The sequence below is a fragment of the Oryctolagus cuniculus genome, chromosome 7 (genome assembly GCF_964237555.1).
Source record: "Oryctolagus cuniculus chromosome 7, mOryCun1.1, whole genome shotgun sequence".
Lineage (NCBI taxonomy): Eukaryota > Metazoa > Chordata > Mammalia > Lagomorpha > Leporidae > Oryctolagus > Oryctolagus cuniculus.
Window position 1 is genome coordinate 22,392,957 of NC_091438.1, and position 23,353 is coordinate 22,416,309.

Sequence of the window (23,353 nt, forward strand, 5' to 3'; positions counted from 1 at the left end):
AGAGTGCTTGCTGTCTCTCCCTCCCTCTCTTTACTGCTCCCTATGCCTCTTTAAAAAAAAAAAAAAGATTTATTTATTTATTTGAAAGGCACAGTTACAGAGAGGCAGAGGCAGAGAGAGAGAGAGTCTTCTATCCAGTGGTTCACTTCCCAGATGGCCACATGGCCAGAGCTGTGCCGATTCAAAGCCAGGAGCCAGGAGTTTCTTCCAGGTCTCCCACGCGGGTGCAGGGGCCCAAGGACCTGGGCCATCTTCTACTGCTTTCCCAGGCCATAGCAGAGAGCTGAATCAGAAGAGGAACAGCCTGGTCTCGAACTGGCGCCCATATGGGATGCCGGCACTGCAGATGGTGGCTTCACCTGCTACGCCAGTGCTGGCCCTGCTCCCTGTGCCTCTTAAGTAATATATCTTCTTTTTCCGGTTGCAGCGCCTTGCAGTGAGGATCTCTGTAGTTCGGCCACAGCCATGCTGTCTAATGGCCCGCTACAGTCCGTTCAAGTCTTCGGAAGGCAGCCACCGCCATGGCGCACTGCAAACGGGGCAACAGGCTTATCGAGGTGAATGGGAGGCAGCTGGAGATGATTGAGCCGTGCACGCTGCAGTACAAGCTGTGGAGCCTGTTCCGCTTCTGGGCAAGGAGCGCTTTGCTGGCGTGGACATCCGGGTTCGAGTGAAGGGTGGTGGTCATGTGGCTCAGATTTACGTGATCCGCCAGTCCATCTCCAAAGCCCTGGTGGCCTATTACCAGAAATATGTGGACGAGGCTTCCAAGAAGATCAAAGACATCCTCATCCAGTATGACCACACCCTGCGGTAGCTGACCCCTGCCGCAGCGAGCCAGAAAAGTTTGGAGGCCCCAGTGCCCATGCTCGCTACCAGAAATCCTACCGATAAGCCCATCACCCCGATCAGGGGTCAGCTCCATAATATACAGTGGTTGTGGGATTAAAAAAAAGTATATCTTTTAAAAAATTTTTAGATTATGATAGTGAGTATTCTATTCCACTGAAGAAAAAAAGGCTTCAACTTTGTGCATACTTTCCTTTTTGTACTTTTTCATTTTTATTTCTTTTTTCTCACAAGGAAACCTTTTATTTAAGGAATACAAACTCCATGCATTTCATAAGTACAACTTTAGGAATATAGTGATTCTTCCCACAATACCCACCCTCCCACCCATGCTCCACCCCTTCTGTTCCTCCTCTCCTATTCCCAGTACATTCTCCACTAAGATCCATTCCCAATTAACTTTATACACAGAAGAACAACTCTATACAAAGTAATAAATTCAACAATTTGCACAAAAAAAAAAAAACAACAACAAAAAAGATGTTCCTCAACAGTCGAGACAAGGGCTGTTCAAAGTCATTACAACTCGAAGTTAATTTCACTTTTTTTTAGAAACTTAATTAACTTTAAAGAAGAACCCAAGACTGATACATCTTATGTGAGCACTTAGACATAACTATAACTTATGAGACATAAGAATATCCTCCCCTTAATACAGTAAAAGAAAATAAGTCTTTGAGAACAAGTTTTATCATTAATTAAGGAATCACCTAAGAAAATAAGCAATGGAGATGAACACTCAGGCATAACTAAAACTTATGAGACATAAGAATATCCTTCAGTTAATACACTAAAATGAAATAAATCTTTGAAATCAAGTTTTACTGTTAATTCTCATAATACAACTCTTTGAGGACAGAGGTCCTGCTGGGAAATCAGTGCACAGTGACTCCTGTTAATTTAAAGTTAACACTCTTATGTATGGCATCAGTATCACCTGAGGCTCTTGACATGAGCTGCCTCGGCTATGGAAACCTCTTTCAGTATTTAGACAAGGCCATAAGCAAAGTGGAAGTTCTCTCCTCCTTTCAGAGAAAAGTACACCCTTCTTTGATGACCACTTCTTTCCACTGGGGTCTCACCCAGAGAGATCCTTCATGTTGGACACTTTTTGCCACAGTGTCTTGGCTTTCCATGCCTGAAATGCTCTCGGCTTTTCAGCCAGACCAGAATGCCTTAAGGGCTGATTCTGAGGTCAGAGCGTTACTTAAAGCAATTGTCATTCTATGAGTCTGCTGTGTGGACTGTTTCCCATGTTGGAGCATTCACTCCTTTTTAATTCTATCTATTATTATTACCAGACCACCTAATCCTATCTATATTATCACTTTAACACTTAAGATGGTATTTTTACTACCCAGCTTAAAGGGACTTGGGGTCTCACAGCAAGTTTTTAAACTGTACCCTTAGAAGTAAGTCCATAGGAATGTAATCAGAACTATACAACTTTATAGTTATAAACTTTATTTTTTTTTTTTTATTTTTTTTATTTTTGACAGGCAGAGTGGACAGTGAGAGAGAGAGACAGAGAGAAAGGTCTTCCTTTGCCGTTGGTTCACCCTCCAATGGCCGCCGCGGCCGGCGCGCTGCGGCCGGCGTACCGCGCTGATCCGATGGCAGGAGCCAGGAGCCAGGTGCTTTTCCTGGTCTCCCATGGGGTGCAGGGCCCAAGCACCTGGGCCATCCTCCACTGCACTCCCTAGCCACAGCAGAGGGCTGGCCTGGAAGAGGGGCAACCGGGACCGAATCCGGCGCCCCGACCGGGACTAGAACCCGGTGTGCCGGCGCCGCTAGGCGGAGGATTAGCCTAGTGAGCCGCAGCGCCGGCCAAGTTATAAACTTTATATACTCCATAATTACAACTTTAGGAACATGGTGATTCTTCCCACTGTGCCCACACTCCCACTCCTCTTCCTGCTCCCTCTCTCATTCCCACTCTTGTTTTTTACTGAGATCTATTTTCAATTGACTTTATACACATATTATTAACTCTATGTTAAGAATTCAGCAAATACTATGAAAAAAAAAAAAACTATTCCTCAACAGTCAAGACAAGGGTTGTTCAAGTCATTGCTTCTCCAAGTGTCAATTTCACTTCTACTGATTGCCTTTTAGATGCATTCTCCCTGACCTGTGATAACTAATAGAGCACCTAAAAGGCAATCAGTAGAAGTGAAATTGACACTTGGAGAAGAAATGGATTGAACAGCTCTTGTTTTATTTCTTTATTTGAAAGGCACAGTGATGAGGGCCGGCGCTGTGGTGTAGTTGGTTAAGCCACTGACTGCAGTATTGGCATCCCACATGGATGACGGTTCCAGTCCTGGCTGCTCCACTTCCAATCTAACTCCCTGCTGATGCATCTGGGAAAGCAGCAGAGGTCCTTGGACCCCTGCAATCCACATGGGAGGCCTGAAAGAAGCTCTTGGCTCCCAGCTTCTGCCTGGCCCAGCCCCAACCTCTGCAACCATTTGGGGAGTGAACCAGCATATAAATGATTTCTCTCTCTCTCTCTCCCCTGGCCAGGAGCCAGGAACTCCATCCTGGTCTCCCACATGGGTGGCAGGGGCACAGGTACTTTGTCCATTGTTCTCTGCCTTACATTAGCAGGAAACTGAGTTGCAAACAGATAGTTGGGACTTGAACCAAACACTTTGGTATAGGATGTAGGCATCCCAGGAGGCAGCTTAACCCACAACCCCAGCACACCCACCAGATAATTCTTTTTGAAGTTAAAAATCTGGATGTGATCCAAACATGGCAAAATGAGGACATTTGACAAACCCAGTGAGTGTGTTATTGTTCCTTATCTTACTCTTTAGACTGCTCTTTGTTATCCAAAAAGGCAGAGATATGACAAAAACAAAGAGGCAGGAAAGGGAGGCAGGAAAGTGGGTGATGGATTTGTACAAGTCTGTAACACCCCATTAGGTGGGCACAACTCGAGGTGCCCACACCCCCTCTCTGAGTGCCACTCTGGCTCCCCATCCCGCTCCTGGTTAATGCATTCTGGGAAGGCAGCAGATGATGGTGTAAGTACTTGGGTCGCAGCCACCCATGTGGGAGACCTGGATATAGTTTCCTGGCTCCTGGCTTCAGCCCAGCCCAGCCCAGGCCTGGCTGAGGCAGGCATTTGGAGAGGGAACCAGTAGATGAAAGAGCTCTCTGTCTCTATCTCTGTCTCTATCTCTCTTTCACTCTTTCTTCAAATTAAAATAAATAAACAATTTTTTTAAAGCTGCTTTGGTGCAGAGCAGCTACTGGTGGCTCCAATGTCACACGTTATTGAGATTTTCTTCCTTCCTTTCTTGACAGTGAAAGAGAGAGACAGAGAGAAAGGTCTTCCTTCCGTAGGTTCACTCCTCAAATGGCTGCTATGGCCGGCGCACTGCGCTAATCCGAAGCCCGGAGCCAGGTGCTTCCTCCTGGTCTCCCATATGGGTGCAGGGCCCAAGCACTTGGGCCATCCTCCACTGCCTTCCTGGGTCACAGCAGAGAGCTGGACTGGAAGAGGAGCAACTGGGACTAGAACCGGCATCCATATGGGATGCTGGGGCCACAGGCGGAGGATTAACCAAGTGAGCCACGGCACCGGCCCCTTAAGATTTTCTTAAATCAGGAAAGCATTCAGGCACTGCCTCAGTATCCATTCTAGGTTTGCTCCCTTAGCATTTTGTCCCCAACCAGCATCCATACACAGCTCAAGCTCTCACCTGCTTCAAGTGACATTTCAACAGTGCCATCCTGAATGGTGAGGTTTGACGGGCTTGGCTGGTGCATATTTGGGGCAGAAATACTCATCGAATGTATGAATCTTGGCAGGCCTCTTCTCAGGTGATCAAATTGTCATGAAAATTCCAGGTGAGGGGCTGGCGCCGGGGCTCACTAGGCTAATCCTCTGCCTGCGGTGACGGCACACCAGGTTCTAGTCCCGGTTGGGGTGCCAGATTCTGTCCCGGTTGCCCCTCTTCCAGGCCAGCTCTCTGCTGTGGCCCAGGAGTGCAGTGGAGGATGACCCAAGTGCTTGGGCCCTGCACCCCATGGGAGACCAGGAGAAGCACCTGGCTCCTGCCTTCGGATCAGCGCAGTGCGCTGGCCACAGCGGCCATTGGAGGGTGAACCAACGGCAAAGGAAGACCTTTCTCTCTGTCTCTCTCTCTCACTGTCCACTCTGCCTGTCAAAAAATTTAAAAAAAAAAAAGAAAAAAAGAAAGAAAATTCAGTAGTTTTAAAAAAAATTCCAGGTGAGAATTGAAGCATTGCATCTGGTATGGGGAGTGCAAGCGAACGTTCATACCAGTGCCCTGAGTGAGGCCGTGGAGAGGTTTATTTTTTTTCCAAGTATATTTTTATCCGTTCTTTTGAATTCTGCTTATATCACCTTCTGTCACCTGGTGTGATAAGTGTAAATACAGATTAAAAATAAGAAGCTCACCGGTGCCGTGGTGAGCCGGTTGAGTTCTCGCCTGACGTGCAGACATCCCATATGGGCGCCGCTTTGATTCCCGGCTGCCCCACTTCCGATCCAGCGCTCTGCTATGGCCTGGGAAAGCTGCAGAAGATGGGCCAAGTCTTTGGGCCCCTGCACCCGCGTGGGAGACCCGGACGAAGCTCCTGGCTCTAGATCAGCTCAGCTCTGGCCGTTGCGGTCATTTGGGGAGTAAACCAGCAGATGGAAGACCTCTCTCTCTCTCTCTCTCTCTGACTCTACCTTTCTGTGTAACTCTGTCTTTCAAATAAATAAGTAAATATTTTAAAAAACGCATTATGTCATTAAGAAAATAAGGCGCTCTGGGGCTAGCGTCATGGCAAAGCAGGTGAAGCCGCCACCTGCAGCATCCCGTGTGGATGCTGGACTCCTTCCAGCTTTTCCATGTGGGTGGCAGGGACCCAAGTGCTTGAGCCATCACCTGCTCCCTCAAGGGTGCACGTTAGTAGGAACCTGGATCAAAAGTAGAGGTGAGGGCCCGGTGCTGTGGCGTAATGGGTAAAGCCACATCCCATATGGATGCCAGTTCGTGTCCTGGCTACTCCACTTCCAATCCAGCTCTCTGCTGTGGCCTGGGAAGGCAGTGGAGCATGGCCCAGGTCCTTGGGCCCCTGCACCTGCTTGGGAGTCCTGGATGAAGCTCTGGCTCTTGGCTTTGGATTGGCTCAGCTCCGGCCATTGCGGCCGATTGGGGAGTGAACCAGTGGATGAAAGACCTCTCTCTCTCTCTCTCTCTGCCTTTCAAATGAATAAATAAATCTTAAAAAAAATCTTAAAAAAAAAGGGGAGGTGAGACTCAAATCCAGGCATTCCAATATGTGCTGCAGGCATTACACATGACAACCTAAGATATGTATCTTATATGTATATGTTTAAGTGAACAAAATCAACCTGAAAAGGCTATGTACTGTACTGTACTATACTATACTATACTATACTGCTATATATAGCATATACTACACTATTACCACTATAGGATACTCTGGAAAAGGCAAAATAGGGAGGCAGTGAAGTGACCAGGGGTTAGGAGAGGGACGGAACAGCAGGTGGAGGCCGTGCAGTACTGTGTGAAGTTGTAGCGGGGTGTGGGTGGGATACGTGTCGCCATCGTGTAGGGGCAACAGACCCCCCTCTACCCGCTTAGAGCCCCTGCCTGAGTAGAAGCTGGTGTAAGACAGAGCAGTGGGAAGAAATCATACCAATCTATGTCATCTATGAGTTTTATTTGGCAGAGGAAACGTCCTAGGAAACAGAAGCCTCAAAGAGGCCACTATACCCTCATGAACTGAATTGAGCAAAGAGCAGGACGTTGTGGAAAAGCAGCTGGCTTATGTGGGAGGCTTAAAAGATAGGAGTTGTGTCAGGGCCGGCGCTGTGGCATAGCGGATTAAGCTGTCGTCTGCAGTGCCGGCATCCCACAGGGACGCTGGTTTGAGTCCTGGCTGCTCCACTTCCAATCTAGCTCCCCACTAATGTGCCTGGGAAAGCAGTGGAAGATGGCCCAAGTCCTTGTGATACCGATTTGCTTATTAATAAGCCTTGTGGGTTCTTGCTGGCTCAAATAGACTACATTTTTTTTGACAGGCAGAGTGGACAGTGAGAGAGAGAGAGACAGAGAGAAAGGTCTTCCTTTGCCGTTGGTTCACCCTCTAATGGCCGCCACGGCCAGCGCGCTGCGGCCGGCGCACCGCGCTGATCTGATGGCAGGAGCCAGGTGCTTCTCCTGGTCTCCCATGGGGTGCAGGGCCCAAGCACTTGGGCCATCCTCCACTGCACTCCCGGGCCACAGCAGAGAGCTGGCCTGGAAGAGGGGCAACCGGGACCGAATCCGGCGCCCCGACCGGGACTAGAACCCGGTGTGCCGGCGCCGCAAGGCGGAGGATTAGCCTAGTGAGCCGCGGCACCGGCCATAGACTACATTTTTAAGCTTTGTATTCAGTGAGAGAAATGCATAGGCGAGTGAGGGCTCTGTCTAAGAGAGAAAGGGAGGGAAGGGAAGTCTAGATCCATACCGAGCAGAGAGCAGGCCAAAAGCCACACTCAGCAAAGCCTTCGGTTAAGAGCAGCTACTACCGGCAACTTATCACAGGCAGCCAAGCGAAGGCAGGCAGTGCAGGCAGCCCAAGGCCATGTGCCCGAAGGCGCTCGGGTGGTGGGGGGGGAGGGGGGGACAAAGGTCCATAGTGGCAAAAAAGGGCAAAAGGGCCAGGCCCACCCTGTTTCATGCCTTTTATTCACTTCCAAAGGGGAGTGATTCTACAGCCTGATTGGCAGGTGGGTACACAGGTGTGGTCAGGTAGGGGCATGAGATCACACAGGGAGTGTGGTTTTCCGGCTCGCAGAGCTAATCACTTAAAAAAAAAGATTTATTTTATTTATTTGAAAGACAGAGTTACAGAGAGAGAGGTAGAGACAGACAAAAAGAGGTCTTCCATCCGCTGGTTCACTCCCCAAATGGCCGCAACAGCTGGAGCTGCGCTGATCCGAAGCCAGGAGCCAGGAGTCTCTTCCAAGTCTCCCACACGGGTGCAGGGGCCCAAGGACTTGGGCCATCTTCTACTGCTTTTCCAGACCACAGCAGAGAGCTGGATTGGAAGAGGAGCAGCCGGGACTCGAACTGGTGCCCATGTGGGATGCCGGTACTCAGGCCAGGGCCTTAACCCGTTGCACCATAGCGCTGGTGAGCTAATTACTTTTATCTTATCTGCCTGCCTACAACACTTGGACCCCTGTACCCACGTGAGAGAACTGGAAGAAGCTCCTGGCTCCTGGCCTGGCTTCAGATCTACCCAGCTGCAGACACTGAGGCCATTTGGGGAGTGAACCAGCGGATGGAAGACCTCTCTCTCTGTTTCTCTCTCTTTCTCTAACTCTGCCTTTCAAATACACAAATCTTTAAAAAAGAATCATTTCAACTAGATCTGTACAGGACCTTCTCAGCCTTCATTTCTGTCCTTGAGATAAGAGGCTACACCACTCCCTAAAGAAGTTCCTTGAATCCTAGAAACAGAATTCAGAGTAATCTTTGCACACACTTTTTTTTTTTTAAATGTCTCTAATTCAAAACAGAGCAAGGGCTGGCTTTCTGGCGTAGTAGGCTAAGCCGCTGCTTGCAACTTGGGCATCCCATATGGGCAGAGATTTGTGTCCCAGCAGCTCCACTTCCCATCCAGCTCTCTGCTGTGGCCTGGGAAAGCAGCAGAAGATGGGCCAAGTGCTTGGGCCCCTGCACCCACCTCGGAGACCCGGAGGAAGCTCCTGGCTCCTGGCTTCAGATCAGCTCAGCCCTGGCCATTGTGACCATTTGGGGAATGAATCAGCAGATGGAAGACCTCTCTCTCCTTCTCTCTCTCCTCTCCCTCTCTCTCTCTCCTTTCTCTCTCTCTCTCTCTCTCTCTCTCTCTCTCTCTCAGTCCTTTCTCTGTAACTCCTTTTTTCTCTGTGTAACTCTGCTTTTCAAATGAATAAATGAAGCTTTAAAAAAATCAGAGCTGCATATTTTGGGCTGAATTCATTCAATACACATGTCCAAATCCACAAAAGTACATCACTAAGAGTGAACCTGTTCATCAACTGTAACAAAGGGACCACCTGGGGGGCCACATGCTGACCGGGGCAGGCTCATGCAAGGTCCGGCAGAAGGGGGTCTATGGCAAAGGGCAACAAAGCCCCATTTCCTCCTTTTGTGGAGGCCCTTGGTGCAGGAACCAAGCTCAACCTCCCCCAGACCCTGCAAAGCAGGGTAAGCGTCCCGGGGCAGCTTGTGAAACAGGTAAGAGAACAGTTCCCAGCGGCTTCTCGGAAAGCCCCCTACTGCCTACTCCCCGCCAGCCGCAAGCCTCCTGCCTCCCACCAGCAGCCAATCCCTCTTCAGCCAGGTAAAAACCCAGCCCTGTGCCTGCCCTGCGCATAAGAACAGGCTGTCGCCCCTCTTTGCAACCTGCCTCTGTTGAGGTCGGTTTCCAGCTCCTTTTTCCGTCTCTTTTCTGGGGGTATGAAAGGCCAAAACCCTGAACAATTCCAAACCTGACTTGTGGGAACTCTCGCCACCCCATTTTACTGTCAGTGTAAAACTCTAAAAAAAAATGGCCTGTGTTTTTAAACTTGAGGCAGAGAGAGAGAGAGAGAGAGAGAGAGATCCCATCTGCTGGTTCAATCCTCAAATGTCTACAATGGCCCGGGCAGGGCCGGAGCCAGAATCCAAGACCACAATCCAGGTTTCTCATCCGCACGGCAGGGACCCAGTTACTGGGTCTCCATTGGCAGACGCTGGAGTCAGCAGTCAGAGCAAAGACTCAAACCCAAGCACTGGAATTGAGCCCATGTACTCCAATGCGGGTCAGAGCCGTCGGCATTGCTAGGCTAAACACCGGTTCCCAAGGCCTGTCTTTTTTAAAATGGTAAGAAGAGGCTTAATATCCCCTCCTGCAAGTAAGGGAAGAGACATTCCCTCTCTCCCATTTCTTTCAAAATTGTTTTCTCTGTCTTTTTCCAATGTGTAAAAATCCTCTCCACAGGAAATAAGCCACCAGTCAGCCCGGCAGCTCAGGCTCACTGCCTCCTGGAGTCCAGGACCACTCTGAAATGCCACACTGAGGGACGATGGCCGGGTGTCCCACGGCCCAGCTCCCCCAGGGGCAGAAGGGCCTCCCTCAGCTGTCACCTGACTCCATCGCAGTCCCAAAGCCCGCACTTGGACTGGGCCTGCACGCTCAGCCCTGTTGTCCGTGTTCTCTCCACCTTCCAGGAGAGGTTTTCTGGGTTGCCAGGAGATTTTGCTGTCTGTTATCCGTCCCCGCCAGGCCAGGCCGTGTCCTGAGACACAAAGGTTGGCACACGTGGTTTGGGAGAGTGGATGTGGAGGCGATGGCTGGGCCTGGTGGGCTCCCCTGAGACAGGGCTGTCTTTGGATGCAAGGGTGACATCCCGTTCCAGGCCAGGCCCTGTCTGCCTCTGATGCCCTCCCAGAGTGGGGGGGGGGGCAGGGGTCAAGGTCACTCCTCTGCCTCAAGAGTCACATGACCTCCTCTGGGACACAACGAGAAAAATTAGACTCTACTTTCCTGGAAGCAGAGGAGCCACCGAGACTGCTCCTCACAGCGCCCCCTCTCTGGCCCTCCTGCCCCCCTCCCCCAGGACCTCCTGCAGGCTTCCGTCTGCTTTGATCTCAGAGCCTGGCTCCCCGCAGCCCTCTGCCCGCAGCCACCTGATTCCCGGTTGCATTGTTCACAGCTCATCTCCCCAGCAATTGTGGGCTCAGTGTTTACTCCGCTCTCCCTCCATAAACAATATTTGAGCCTCTCTTGTGTGCCAAGTCCTTCAGGGCCCTGGGAAAGTCTCCTTCCACGGCCCGGGCTGCATGATCCTGCAAACAGATCTTCATCCTCTGGGGGCCGTCTGGTCTATGTGCCTGGCCACAGAGATACAGGGGTGCAGAGCCCGGCAGCAGACCCCCAGCGCGGGGCACTCGGAAACAGGACTGTGGGGGAGGGGAGTTGCAGTTAAGGCTGTCTTCCCTCACCCCCGGGGGACTTGGCCTCCATCCTTGTCCACAGAACCAAGGCAGTGACCATGTGGAGCCATGTGCAGCCAGTACAGGTCACGGAAGGCCTGGGGAGGAAGGAGGAGGTGGGTCAGGGGGAGGGGCTGCACTGGGGAGTGCTGTGAGACACCCCCTCCCCACCCCAGGTGGTGGCGGGAGTTTTGGCCCTGACTCAGCAGGGGACGCCGGGTGGGCTGGAAAGGAGGTTCAGGGAGGGAGGAGGCCTTGGGGGCTGCGGGTGACACAGGGTCCCGTCGGCCGTCCCAGTGGCCCCTCGCGGGCTTAGCACGCCCGACAGGACTAACACGACGGTGCCCGGCCAAGCAAATCTTTTGTCCGGGGCGGCGCTGACCCAGCAGGGCGCCGCCCGGTATAAACGGGAGTCCACGGAGGACTGGGCACGGCGCACGATGGCGCAGCGCTCCGGAAAGGTGAGTACGGCCCTCGGCCGAACGTAAACCGGGCAGGGGGCCTCATGCGTGATCGATCGATCGATGCATCGGCTCTGACCGTGGGGCAGCCTGGCTGTTGGCCGAGGGCCTGTCTGGGGTGAGACTGTCTTCCGGAGCTAGGATGGGGTCAGAGCTGCGGGGCCCTGCTGTCCCCGCTGCTGCGGCGTCTTCCTTGCTTGGGGCCGGTCACCCAGTGGCATTTCTTTCAGGGTCTCTTCAAGGGGCACTTGGGTCTGGATCTCTGTGCCACGCTGAGATGTGAACTGTCCTGGCACGTCTGGGGCGGGGGTGGGGGATGACCAGACCTGTGTCTGTGCAGGAGGGGTAGCAGGCACTGGTCTCTCCCTGCCACCTTGTCTAGCGTCCCTGTGCAGCTACCCTGATCAAACCTGTGGTCGCCAGAGGCACACCTTCACGTGTGACTCCCATAAAAAAGCAGCCCAGAGCCCAGGTGCCTCCAGCAGCCAGGGTGTTATCCTCGCCCCCCCCCCCCCACACTGCATGTCCACTGCCGGGCCACCTGCACCAGGGTCAGGGTTCCATCAAGGATGTTGGGCTCCAGACCCCCACCCCCAAAAATGAAAGAGAGAGATGCCCTTGACCCTGAGCCCCAGCCTGGCCCTTGCAGATCACTTTCTACGAGGGCAAGCACTTCACGGGGCGGAAGCTGGAAGTCTTCGGGGAGTGCGACAACTTTCAGGACCGAGGCTTCATGAACAGGGTGAACTCCATTCGCGTGGAGAGCGGGGCCTGGGTCTGCTTCGACCATCCCGACTTCCGGGGCCAGCAGTTCATCCTGGAGCACGGCGACTACCCCGACTTCCTCCGCTGGAACGGCCACAATGACCACATGGGCTCCTGCCGGCCGGTAGGAATGGTGAGTAGCCACGCCCCCTGGGGGCTGGGCACTTCCTGGTGGGGTGGCTGAGAGCCTGGCCTGGGGCGGACACAGGACAGGTAACCCCGGAGCACTAAGACTGGGAGAGAACCCTACCCATCGCCTCAAGCTGGTGGGAGACGGTGGAGGGGATCGGGGGCTGGGGCCGCGTGGTGGAGCCCCTGGGAGTCTCCATGCATGTACCCTTACAGGCACAGATCAGGAAATCACTTTAAATTTCTGACCCCAAAACCCGAGCTAAATGTCCCATTAAAAAAGGGGGCTGGAAGTTTGGATTTGCAACCGGACGGGGGCGCCTTCGGCAGAAGTCAGACTGACTGGTGCAGACAGACCTGGTGCAGACCTTTTGGTGCGTTTGTGAGCCTTGGAGGCTCTGATCTCCAACAGCCAATGCAAGCAGGGCTGCTGGGGGCGGATCCCTTGGAGTGGCACAGAGAGAACAGATGAGAGGGTGTGGCTCCCCCACGGAGAAGGACCCTCTATGTCCAGTTGCCTCTAGGGTGGGATTAGAGGACTGAGGGTTCCCCAAGCCAGAAGCGCCAAGTGACCTGCCACGAGTCGGCCACCTCCTGGTGGCAGATGGCTGGTGCCCAAGCTTGGGGGTGAGCAGTTCTTGTGGAGGAGCGCCTCAGCCCCGCGCACACCTGTCCCTGGGTTGCAGGCTCCGGCAGACACCCGAGGATCCTGGGAAAGGGGCCTGTCTGCGTGGGCCCCCACCCCGTCTCTCGCACAGGGACTGCATAACCAGCTGGTTTTTGGCATCTCGGATTGTCAAGAAGCCTTTCCGAGTGTTCCCACAGGGCAGTGGACTTTTGGACAAGGGAAGCTGTTACTTGTGTGACCCACGTCCTGGGTGCCTTGCGAAGAGAGTTGTCTTCGAGGTCAGCCCCCCCGGGGGGGGCCTGGCCCCGCATGGAGCCTGTTGGGGAGCAGCCCTAGCCTGTGCTATTTGGAAGCGTGGGGGAATCTTGTGGGATCTGGGCAGGCCAGCGGGACTTCAGCTAATGAGATTGGTTATTTGTTTTAGATCTGGGGCTTTTTTTTTTTTTTTTTTTTTTGAAACTCAGAGTTATACAGAGAGGAGAGGCAGACCGAGGTCTTCCATCCACTGGTTCACTCCCCAACTGGCTGCAACAGCTGGAGCTGGGCTGATTCGAAGCCAGGAGCCTGGAGCTTCCTCTGGGTCTCCCATGCGGGTGTAGGGGCCCAAGGACTTGGGCCATCCTCCACTGCTTTCCCAGGCCACAGCAGAGAGCTGGATGGGAAGTGGAGCAGCCGGGACTCGAACCGGTGCCCATAGGCGATACTGGCACCACAGGCAGCAGCTTTACCCACTACGCCACCGCACCGGCCCCAGGCTTCATGTTTTTATAAAAGGTTCTTTTACCATTTTCAAATATTATTATCTGAAGGCCTGCCTCTGGCCCATAGGCCAGTGGGGAGAAGCCAAACCAAGGAATGTGTTGGTGTGGCTGGGGTGCACCTGCGGGGAGCCAGTGACCTCGGCCCTGGCTCCAGTGGCTGCTGGCCTCCTGGTAGCACTGCCCTCTCTGGATCTTGCCTTCTGAGCTGCTCAGTGGCTCTGAAACTTTTTTAAAGGAACAGCGCTCTTTCATCCAGCTGCATCTCAGTCAGAAAAGGAATAGATGGCTGGCGCCGTGGCTCAACAGGCTAATCCTCCGCCTTGTGGCGCCGGCACACCGGGTTCTAGTCCCAGTCGGGGCGCTGGATTCTGTCCTGGTTGCCCCTCTTCTGGGCCAGCTCTCTGCTGTGGCCAGGGAGTGCAGTGGAGGATGGCCCAACTGCTTGGGCCCTGCACCCCATGGGAGACCAGGAGAAGTACCTGGCTCCTGCCTTCGGATCAGCGCGGTGTGCCGGCCTCAGCGCACCAGCCGCGGCGGCCATTGGAGGGTGAACCAACGGCAAAGGAAGACCTTTCTCTCTCTCTCTCTCTCTCTCTCACACTGTCCACTCTGCCTGTCAAAAAAAAAAAAAAAAAAAAAAAAGGAATAGATGGGTTTGGGTGGGAAGGTGGGCCCTCACCTGCCCCCCAGCCAGTCCAGCCCAGGAACCCCGGGGAGCCCAGAGCGCCTTCCCGTAGTGGCCTTCTGTGTGTGGGGAGGGCAGGCTCAGAGCGTTTCCTCCCATTCTCCCCTGCACCATCTCGGGTCTGGAGCATGGGGAACACTTCCGCCTGGAAATCTTCGAGGGCTGCAACTTCACGGGCCAGTGCCTGGAGTTCGTGGACGACTGCCCCTTCCTCCAGAGCCGGGGCTGGACCAAGAGTTGTGTCAACGCCATCAAGGTGTACGGGGATGGAGCGTGAGTAGCGGCCGGGGCTGCCCAGCCCAGCCCAGCCGGGCCCTTCGTAGCCACCTGCCCCCTGCAGCAGATGAGCAGGGCACCCCCCACCTCGAAGGCCCTGCCCCTCCCTCAGCTGCCCCTCCAATCTCATTGGAACAGGTGGGCAGCCTCTCTCTCATGGCCAGGAAAGGGTTCAGGGAGCACCCCAGGAACACTGCTGGATTAGAGGGAGGAGGGCTTGTCTCTGAGATGGACCGGGAGCATAGATCATCTTTGGTTTTTCTTAATCAAGAGACTCCCGCCCCCTGCCCCCAACCAGGGCCTTCCAGATTAAAAAAAAAAAAGCTCGTGGTGGAATCGCCCTGCTCTCAGTGGGGTGCACCTGCCCACCCTGGCCACCTCCTAGCCTGCAAGGCTGACCTCTGACCCCTGCACCAGACCCCTCTGCTGAGCAGGCATATGTCCACCACACGGGCCTCTCTGGGCTGGTGGGCTTCAGGTTGTCTGCCTCTTGATGGACTTGACCCAAGTCCAGAGGGGCTGCTTCCTGCTTCTATACAGCTGATGGTCCCTGTGCTTGCCTGTGCTTTGCTGGTGGCCCTGCACACAGGGGTTTCCTTCTGCTCAGCCAAAGGCGGCCTGCACTCTTTACCCCGAGAGCACTGGCAAGCTGGCCATCTCTTCCCATTGGCCCAACCTTCCGGCCAGGGTTCCACGGCCCCATTTCATGGAGGAGCAAGCTGAGACTCAGCCAGCGTGGGAATGGCACAGCCTGGTCAAGTCTGTACTGTTCTAGGGTTGGGTGTCTTCCCAGACCTTAGCCCTCTCCCTCCCCTCCAGAGAAGAGCCCTCCAGCCCCACCCCACGTGAGCTCTGCCCCCGCCCACACACACCATCTGTCCTGAACCTGTCCTGGCTCCTGTCAGAGCAGCTAAGGGAGCCGTGCGCTTCGGTATTGCTGAGGTTCAAGATCAGGGAATTTCAGGAGGGGTGCAAGGGGGTGGTCATGGGAGCGGCCGAGGAAGACCAGGGCTGAGCTGAGCAGAGCTGTGCTGCCCGCCCTTCCGCCTGGCCCCCACCTGCTGGGCTCCCTTCCCGTGCGCCTGTGTTCCCTGGCTTTCTCCAGGAGTCTGTCTTGTGCCAGTCTTTCTTCTGCTCCTTCTCTACCTTTGCAAAATTTCAGGTCTGTGCGGAGTTCGTGGCAATGGGTGGGGAGGGGGGAGGGGGGAGGGGGAGAGGGGAGAGGGGAGGGGCCCCAGAGGGAGAACAACATCTGACCTGGAAATTTTGCTGACTCAGTTGTGTTTCATGAGGTAAAAGTCGTAACATGGCATGGAAGATGACTGGGACCCAAAACACAGCTCCCCTCTTGACACTTCAGAAAATTCGGGGGCTTGTTAAGTCAGAGGTGGGGAAGGTAGGCACTACTGCTGTATTTATGTATTTATAAAGATTTTATTTAGTTAGTTAACAGCAGAGAAATATGGAGAGGTGGGAGAGGGGAAGAGAGAGGGAGAGGGAGCGAGAGAGATCTTCCATCTACTGGTTCATTCTCCAAATTCTCCTATGTGTGTGGCAGGGGCCCAAGGACTTGGGCCATCTTCCACTGCTTTCCCAGGCCATTAGCAGGGAGCTGGATTGAAAACAGAGCAGCTGGGATTCAAACTGGTGCTGTGTTATGGGATGACAGCATTGTAAATGGTGGCTTAACCTGCTGCACCACAACACTGGCTCTTAAGTATTTCTTTCAGAGAGAGACAGAGACAGGTATGGTGTGTGTGTGTGTGTGTGTGTGTGTGAGAGAGAGAGAGAGAGAGAGAGAGAGAGAGAGAGAGAGAGAATCACTCCTCAAATGCCTGCATTAGCCAGGACTGCGCCAGGCTGAAGTTGGGAGCCAGGAACTCCATCCAGGTCTCCCACCCCGGGGTCAGCATCACCTGCTGCCTCCCAGGAGCCTACATTAGCAGGAAGCCGCAGTCCGAGGGGCGCTGAGTACCTAACTCAGGCGCTCAGACATGGTAGTAGGGGCTTAGCTGCTAGGCCAAACACCTGTCCCTGAACTAACACTTTTGACTGTGGAGGCACGTGATCTCCTTTAACCTGTGCTTGCCCTGTGGGCGGATGAGGCTCAGTGGTCAGGAAATGAATCAGAGGCTGTTGCTGGGGGCACCACGTCTGGGGCGGAGCGTGGCCTGGGGCTTGAACTCTGAACAATGCAAGCTCTCAGCAAGGAGAAGCTGCCTGACAGGGCCATGGGGCCAGGGCTGGGTCCCCGCGCCAGGACGGTGACACTCACAGAGGCCCCCTACGAAGGCAGAGTCCTCTTGCAGGTGTAGGCAGGCCACGCCCCTCCTTCCCCTCTCTGCCTCCCTGGAACAGTCCCAGCAGGGGGGGTCCCCTGCTCCTCCCTTTAGGAGACCTGGGGGTATTTCCCAGCTGTCCCAGCCCCTCCTTGGGGGGTAGAAGCATATCCAGGAATCACAGCTGGTCCCTGCCACCAACTGGTGAGTTTTAAATTAAAACCGTCAGCAGTTACGGGGCACCTCCCATCCCCCTCGCCCGGAGCCAGCAGGATCAGGAGGCGGGGGTGGGGGGTGGTGGTCCCGGGGCGGCGTCCTGGCGACCGCCTGACCCGCCCTTCCGCTGCCCCCCTAGGTGGGTCCTGTATGAGGAGCCCAACTACCGTGGCCGCATGTACGTGGTGGAGAGGGGCGACTTCCGCGGCTTCTCCGACTGGGAGGCCCACAGCGCCCGCGTGCAGTCGCTCCGCAGGGTGGTCAACTTCTTCTAGCCCCTCGCAGCCCAGCCTGGGCCTCAGGACCTTGGGCAATAAAAGTCCTCGAAGCGGACGCGAGCCGGCCTCCGAGTGCTTTCTCGGCCCCCGGCGGCCTTGGAGGGGCCGGGGACTGGGGACTGGGGACTGGGGGGGGCGGGGGGGGCGGGACCTGGGAGCGGAGAGGGTGAGTGAGGACCCGGGCGGCCAACCAGCAGCTCCCCTGGGGCCGAGCCCTGCCCTGACTCAGCACCGGGCGGGGGCTGCCCAGCCACTGGGTGAGCCTGGGGAAGGCCTGGTGCAGGGGGGTCTGAGCCTCTGCATCTATCTCAGTGGGAACCCTGGGGCTGATCCTGGCCTGGAAGGGGATGAGGGAGGCCCCTCTCCCTTGCCTGATGGAGAGCGAGAGAGAAGTGGGCTTGAGGTGTTTGCATGGACAGGAGGGCTCCAAGGCAATGCCGAGGGTGGACACTGGGCAGCAACAGCAGCTGCCGGCACCCTGGCCTCTGTGAGAGCCAGGGCAGAGCCTGGCAGATGTCTGTCCAGGTGCCCTTGGCCGGTCGCCTTAGCCCCACTCGGCCCCAGGAGCTAACACGCAGGCTTCCCTGTAGGCTGACCCTTCTCAGGACACTGGGCACCCTGTGGGGGTGGGCTTGCGTCTGGAGGGGGTCACACACCCAGAGGTGGGGGTCGGGAGGGGTGTGTCTCTGTCCTGGGATGAGACCTCTGGGCCCAGGCAGTGGGATTTCTGGGAATCAAAGGGTCCACATTCCCAGCCCCCAATGCCATCCCCAGCCAGGTCCAGCCTCTGCCCCCTGGCCACTGGGGGTGGCCCAGGTGGTTCCTTGCCCCTGCCCACAGCCCCCAGCAGAATCCTGGAGACTGCAGATGTGGATCAGCTGCCCCTGGTGAGGGGCAGTCGCGGGAGGAAGGGCCCGTCTTGAGTCCTCTGGGGGTTCCTGGGGACCTGGGGACAGGTTCACAGGGATGTCTGCTGCCGCCTGTGCTGGGACCGAGACCCTGGCTGGAGGAGGGACCGGAGCACCTGCACCATGCTCACTATGGATGCTGAGCCAGCTTTGCAAACCCCAGCAGGACGGAGGGTGCCTCCCCTGCCCGCCTGCCTCGTGTCTGCCTCGCACCACTTCCAGGCCGGCCTCCGGGACTTCTGGGGAAGGCAGGCAGACGCTGGAGTTCATGTGGGGCTGGAACTGAGACTTGCTGACAGCTGGGGGGGGGGGGGTACAATGGGACCTGGAGCTGAGAGCCCTGGAAAGGGGCGCAGAAGCGTAGGGCCTGGGCGGACAACGGGTCGGTGGTCCCAGGAAGGTTGGGGCTATTTGTCCTGGTTCCCTGGGTAGTTCCCCTCCCTCTTCTCCCACCATTTCCTTCTGAGAGAGAAATGGTGAAAGATTCCTCCTTGAGGGCCACCGTATTTACCCAGGATGAACGCTCCTGTCCAGAGCAAACATGTGGGGGACCCCCGTGAGGCTGCTGGGAGACCCCTCTAAGCTGCCTCAGGATGGCAGAGGCTGAGCCAGGACCAGACACCCCCAGGTGGTGGTGGGGGCTGCACAAAAGGCATTCCTTGTGCCCCACCCTGTGCCCCACCGAGCAGGAGCCCTGGAGAGCCCATTGGCACTGAACTGAACACTGCATGCCCTGAAGGCTCAGGTCATGAACTTGAAGAACCAGCAGCAAACCAGCCCCCTGTCCTGCCATCCAGTCTGAGGCCGAAACCAGGCTTTCTGAAGTGAGAAGAGGGTTGATTCAACTCATGTCCTGGTTTTATTTTCCTTTCTTTTTTAAAAATAGATTTATTTCTTTGAAGGGGAGACTGACACACACACAGAGAAGAGAGAGAAGAGAACATCCATCCACTGATTCCTGGTTCACTCCCCAACTGGCCACAATGGCCAGGGCTGGGCCCGGCTGAAGCCAGAAGCCTGGAACGCCATCTGGGTCTCCCATGTGGGTGCAGGGGCCCAAGCACTTGGGCCATCCTCTGCTGCTTTCCCAGGCACATTAGCAGGGAGCTGGCTGGGAAGTGGAGCCTCTGGGATTTGAACCAGCAAGCTGTTATAGGAGGCCTGTGTTAGGGGTGGCAACGCAGCTCGCTGTGCGACAGTGCTGGCCTGCCCTTGTGTTTTGTTTCCCTGCCAGTTGGTCAGGGGAGTTGGTGCTTTCTTTGTGAGTTCAGCCATATCCCCTGTGTAGGCTCCCCTTGAGGCCGAGTGTGACGGTGGCACGTCCCGTCTCTCCCACGGCCACCGCCCTCAAACCTCCAAGGTGAGCAGCGCCCAGCCGGCTCAGATGCGACCCCTCGCAGTCCTGTGCCGGCAGTGATGGTGATGATGGTGATGGTGCTACTAATGAACACGTATCGGCGCTGATTTTATGTCAGGCTCTTCAGTAAGCAGAAACCAGGTCACTCTATTTATTATGCACGACAACCCTAAGACTGTGACACGCTTAGTATCACTACTATACAAATGAGAAGAGCCGGACACAGAGAGGTCAAGCGGCGCACCCAAGGTCATCCAGCAGTCAGAGTTCAAGGCCATGGTGGCTGATCCCTTGACTCGTGCACATACACAGGGATACATATCTTTGGTGCCAACTTGGAGAAAAATCAAGTGCCTCCAGGCCTCAGTTTCTGCTCTGGGAGATGGGGACAGTTGTATCTGTTGGACCAACCGTCTACACCTGCGCAAGCCAGGTAGCCCCAGAGACGGTGCTGTGAGCGCTGGGCACGAGCAGAAGGTGCCCAGGCCAGGGGTGGGGAGGGGGCGCTGCCCTGCGTGAGAGAGGTTAATGTGAGTCTGGTTCTCACTGTCCCTCCTTGGAATGTCACCTCGCACCATCGCCGCTCAGGCCGCAGGGGCCTCAGGTGTACGGTGGGGATGCCCATGCCTGGTCTTTGTCCGGAAGTGGTTCCTGGGGAATTAATTAAGCGAACCACCAGCTCCTAGGGCTCAGTCCAGCTCCCCGCAGTGGGGGAGAGCCAGGCCCAGCAGCCCTTCCAAGCGCGGTCCAGAGGTTCCTCCTGAACTTTTCCCTCTCGCCCCAGCTCCAGGACTAGCGGCATCTCATTAACCGGTGATTTAAGACCTCTTGGGCAGGCTCTGAGCTCCTGGGTGACCTCCCCTTCACCCCAGCCCCTGCTCCCTAATCTGTCAGCAAATCTGCTTTTCTTTTGAAATAAGAAAAACAAGCTTCCCGCCACAGTGCTTGTGGGCAGTCTTGTAATTCATCTGAAGTCTGTCCAGGGGGTCCGAGGAGCAAGGATGAGAGCCACGCATGCCTCACATACCTCTGTCTCAGCTCTGTGGTTTGGAAAGCCCTGGGTCCCCCTGCCCTGCCGGGGCCCCTGCTGACCAGGGACCACATGTACTGTTCATCAGGCCCGGCCTGACCACAGGAAAAACATTCCCTTTGAAAGCCCTGCAGATGCTTTTTCCGACGTCCCTGTGGCCTCTGCCCTCCCGGGCCGCCCTGCCCCTCCGGTGGGCGGCCTGCTCTCTGCTCCCCTCCACCCTGCCCTCTCTCCCCCAGGTCCCCACCAGCTTGTTCTTGGTGGAGGCTCCCTGGCTCTGCCTGTCCCTACACGTCTATGTTCCCCATGGCACATTTTCAATCAAGAACTGTTGGATGAGACAGCTTTTGCGCTGGGCTCCAGAGTCCCCGACTCTGACAACGTTCTGGAAACAGCGTGCATGCCCTCAACGCCCAGAGCTGTACACCGAATGCAGTTGGCAGCACGCATGTGGCTTAGCGGTTCAGACACCATTTCGGATGTCCCTCTCCCATGTCCCAGTGCTTAGGTTAGAGTCCCAGCTCTGCTCCCTATTCTGGCTTCCTGCTAACGTGGACCCTGGGAGGCAGCTTGGATTTAAGTCCCCAGCTTGCAGATCTAGCTCCTGGTGTTGGCTTGACCCAGCCTCAGCAGATGCGAATGTTGGCAGAGTGAACCAGTGAATGGGAGAGCTCTGTCTCTCTCTGCCTTTCAGATGAATTAGTAAGTTTGGAAAAAAAAAAAAAAGGTTGACTGAGAAAGGTGACGTCATGTGGACTGTGCCCCACACAAGGCATGCAGCTCCTAGCTGTTGAGGTGCAGTGGGCTGTTGGGAGGTGATTTGGGTATCAAAAACCCTCCCTGGCCCCTGGGGGACACGTGGCCCACACTCTCCTTTCCGGGACGTCTAACGCCTTCTCCCTGACACGTGGGGCTCTCAGCGTGGGACGGGCACTGCAGACACACCCTCAGCAGGGCACCCAGAGAGCCCGGAAGTGGCCGGCCCGCAGCGCAGCTCAGCCTGGGCCCTTGGTGGCAGACTGGGATGCAGGAAGAGTGGCTTCCTTTGGGGCTTGTGCAGCTTGCCCCGTGCAGTGAAGTTTTGTAAACCATCTCTTGGTTTCCCCACCGCCTGAGGCTATGCCGACTTTGGAATCCATGATGTGTCTGCTCTGTGTGTTGGGGGGTGGGGGAGGGGTGCCCTGGGAGCTGGCTCAGGATGTGTCCTGGGGACAGACTGAGCCTTGCATGACAGTCACTCTGCCCTTGGTCCAGGACTGCACTCCTGCGAGGATGGGGCAGGGGTGGATGGCTGCTTGGGCTGGGGTGGGGTCAAAGGTCAGGGTAGTGAAGGGGCAGGAAGACCCTCTCCACTCACCTTGCCTGTCTCCTAGCACCAGGAGGGAGATCCCACCAGTGGGGATGGATTGTTGGCCTGGGGTTGGCTGCGTTGTCTCCCTTTCCCGTAGAGTGGCCAGTTCTGTGCCTGGGGGAGAGTCCCCAGGGAGCTAGACACTGGAGCCAGGTAGCAGGTCCACTTGGTCCATGTCACAGGGGGGGGTCCAGCCTGGCTCCTGGGCCCCAGAATTCCTAAGCCACGTGGGCAGAAACATACAAGGCGCTGGGAATGGGGGGGCACCCATCCAAGGGGATTGCCAGCTGGAAGTCGTTAGAAACAGGCGACAGACAGAGGGACCCTCTCCCCGGCCGTTGCTGCCTCTGAGCCGGCAGGAGGCCCCACACGGTGCCCAGGCCAGGGGAGGTGCCCTCTTACTCATGAGACAAGGTGGGAGGTATGTGAAGAACTCCTTGGGGCCAAGGAGCGTTACAAAAGAGGTTGTAGCCAGAGAGTTGAGGCCCAGGTACAGTGGGCATCCCTCCCGGTGTCCCCGGCGCGAGTTGCTACGTTCTGTGCCGCGGGGCCTCCCCATCGGGCCAGAGCAGGCAAGCAACCAGGCTCCCTTCCATAGGTTACCAAGTCCAAAAAGATAAAAAGACACGAGGTTTCCGGGAGAAGCAGAGCTGTTCCCGGGAGTCAGGCCAGAGAGAACTTCCCCTGTGTGTCCTCTGCACCCCAGCGGCTGACTCACAGGCCTCAGCCGCCACTTGATCCTCCACGAGGAAAGCCACACGCACCCCAGGAGCTTCGCCGCGGCCGCCAGCCCGCGGGGTTAGGCCTGGGGCGCGACACCTAGATAGGTGTGTTTGTTTTTTGTTTTTTTGGGTGGACAAGAAGAGTTTATGTATCAACACTTAGCTAATTTTTTAAAAAAGTTTTCCTTATTTTGTATTTGTTTATCTGAAATGTTGAGAGAGAGAGAGAGAGAGGGAGGGAGGGAGGGAGATCTTCCACCTGCTGACTCATTTCCCCAATGGCCACAACAACCAGGTGTGGCCAGGCTGGAGCCAGGAGCCAGGAGCCAGGAGCTCCATCCAGATCTCTCCCACATGGGTGGCAGGGGTAACACTTTGCTGTCTTACCAGCTAATTCAGGAAGCTAGATTGGAAGCAGAGCAGCTGGGACTGCAACTGGCACTCCCATGTGGGATGCAGGTGTTCCAAGCAGCGGCCTAACCCGCTGTGCCACAGGCCAGCCCCTTTCAGCTAATTTTAAGTGTATCTAACTGGGTAATTAATATGAGGCTTGCTTATCAGTAAATACCAATAAGAATGATGCACTTATTGGGTAGTTACTATGCCACAAATACTGTACTAACCCATTCCTACATATAATAGAGTATATATATTAAT

The 23,353-nt window shown here is 55.4% G+C and overlaps 1 protein-coding gene and 1 pseudogene across 1 annotated transcript; both read left to right on the forward strand.

The window, feature by feature from the left end:
- Window positions 1-465: 465 nt before the first annotated feature.
- On the forward strand, window positions 466-935 carry LOC100348241 (small ribosomal subunit protein uS9-like; annotated as a pseudogene).
- Window positions 936-10,739: 9,804 nt separating this feature from the next.
- CRYGN (crystallin gamma N) lies at window positions 10,740-17,388 on the forward strand. Its single transcript, XM_002715061.5, has 4 exons — window positions 10,740-11,311; window positions 11,961-12,209; window positions 14,407-14,552; window positions 17,190-17,388. Exons 1-4 carry the CDS (start codon window positions 11,291-11,293, stop codon window positions 17,323-17,325), a joined length of 552 nt encoding a protein of 183 aa, XP_002715107.1. The 5' UTR covers window positions 10,740-11,290; the 3' UTR covers window positions 17,326-17,388.
- Window positions 17,389-23,353: the final 5,965 nt, after the last annotated feature.

Bases quoted from the DNA above. Each gene is read 5' to 3' on its own strand.
- CRYGN (XM_002715061.5), top strand. From the start codon at position 11,291: ATGGCGCAGCGCTCCGGAAAG. The intron at 11,312-11,960 runs GTGAGTACGGCC...TGGCCCTTGCAG, and splicing joins TGGCGCAGCGCTCCGGAAAG to ATCACTTTCTACGAGGGCAA. The intron at 12,210-14,406 runs GTGAGTAGCCAC...TCGGGTCTGGAG, and splicing joins CCTGCCGGCCGGTAGGAATG to CATGGGGAACACTTCCGCCT.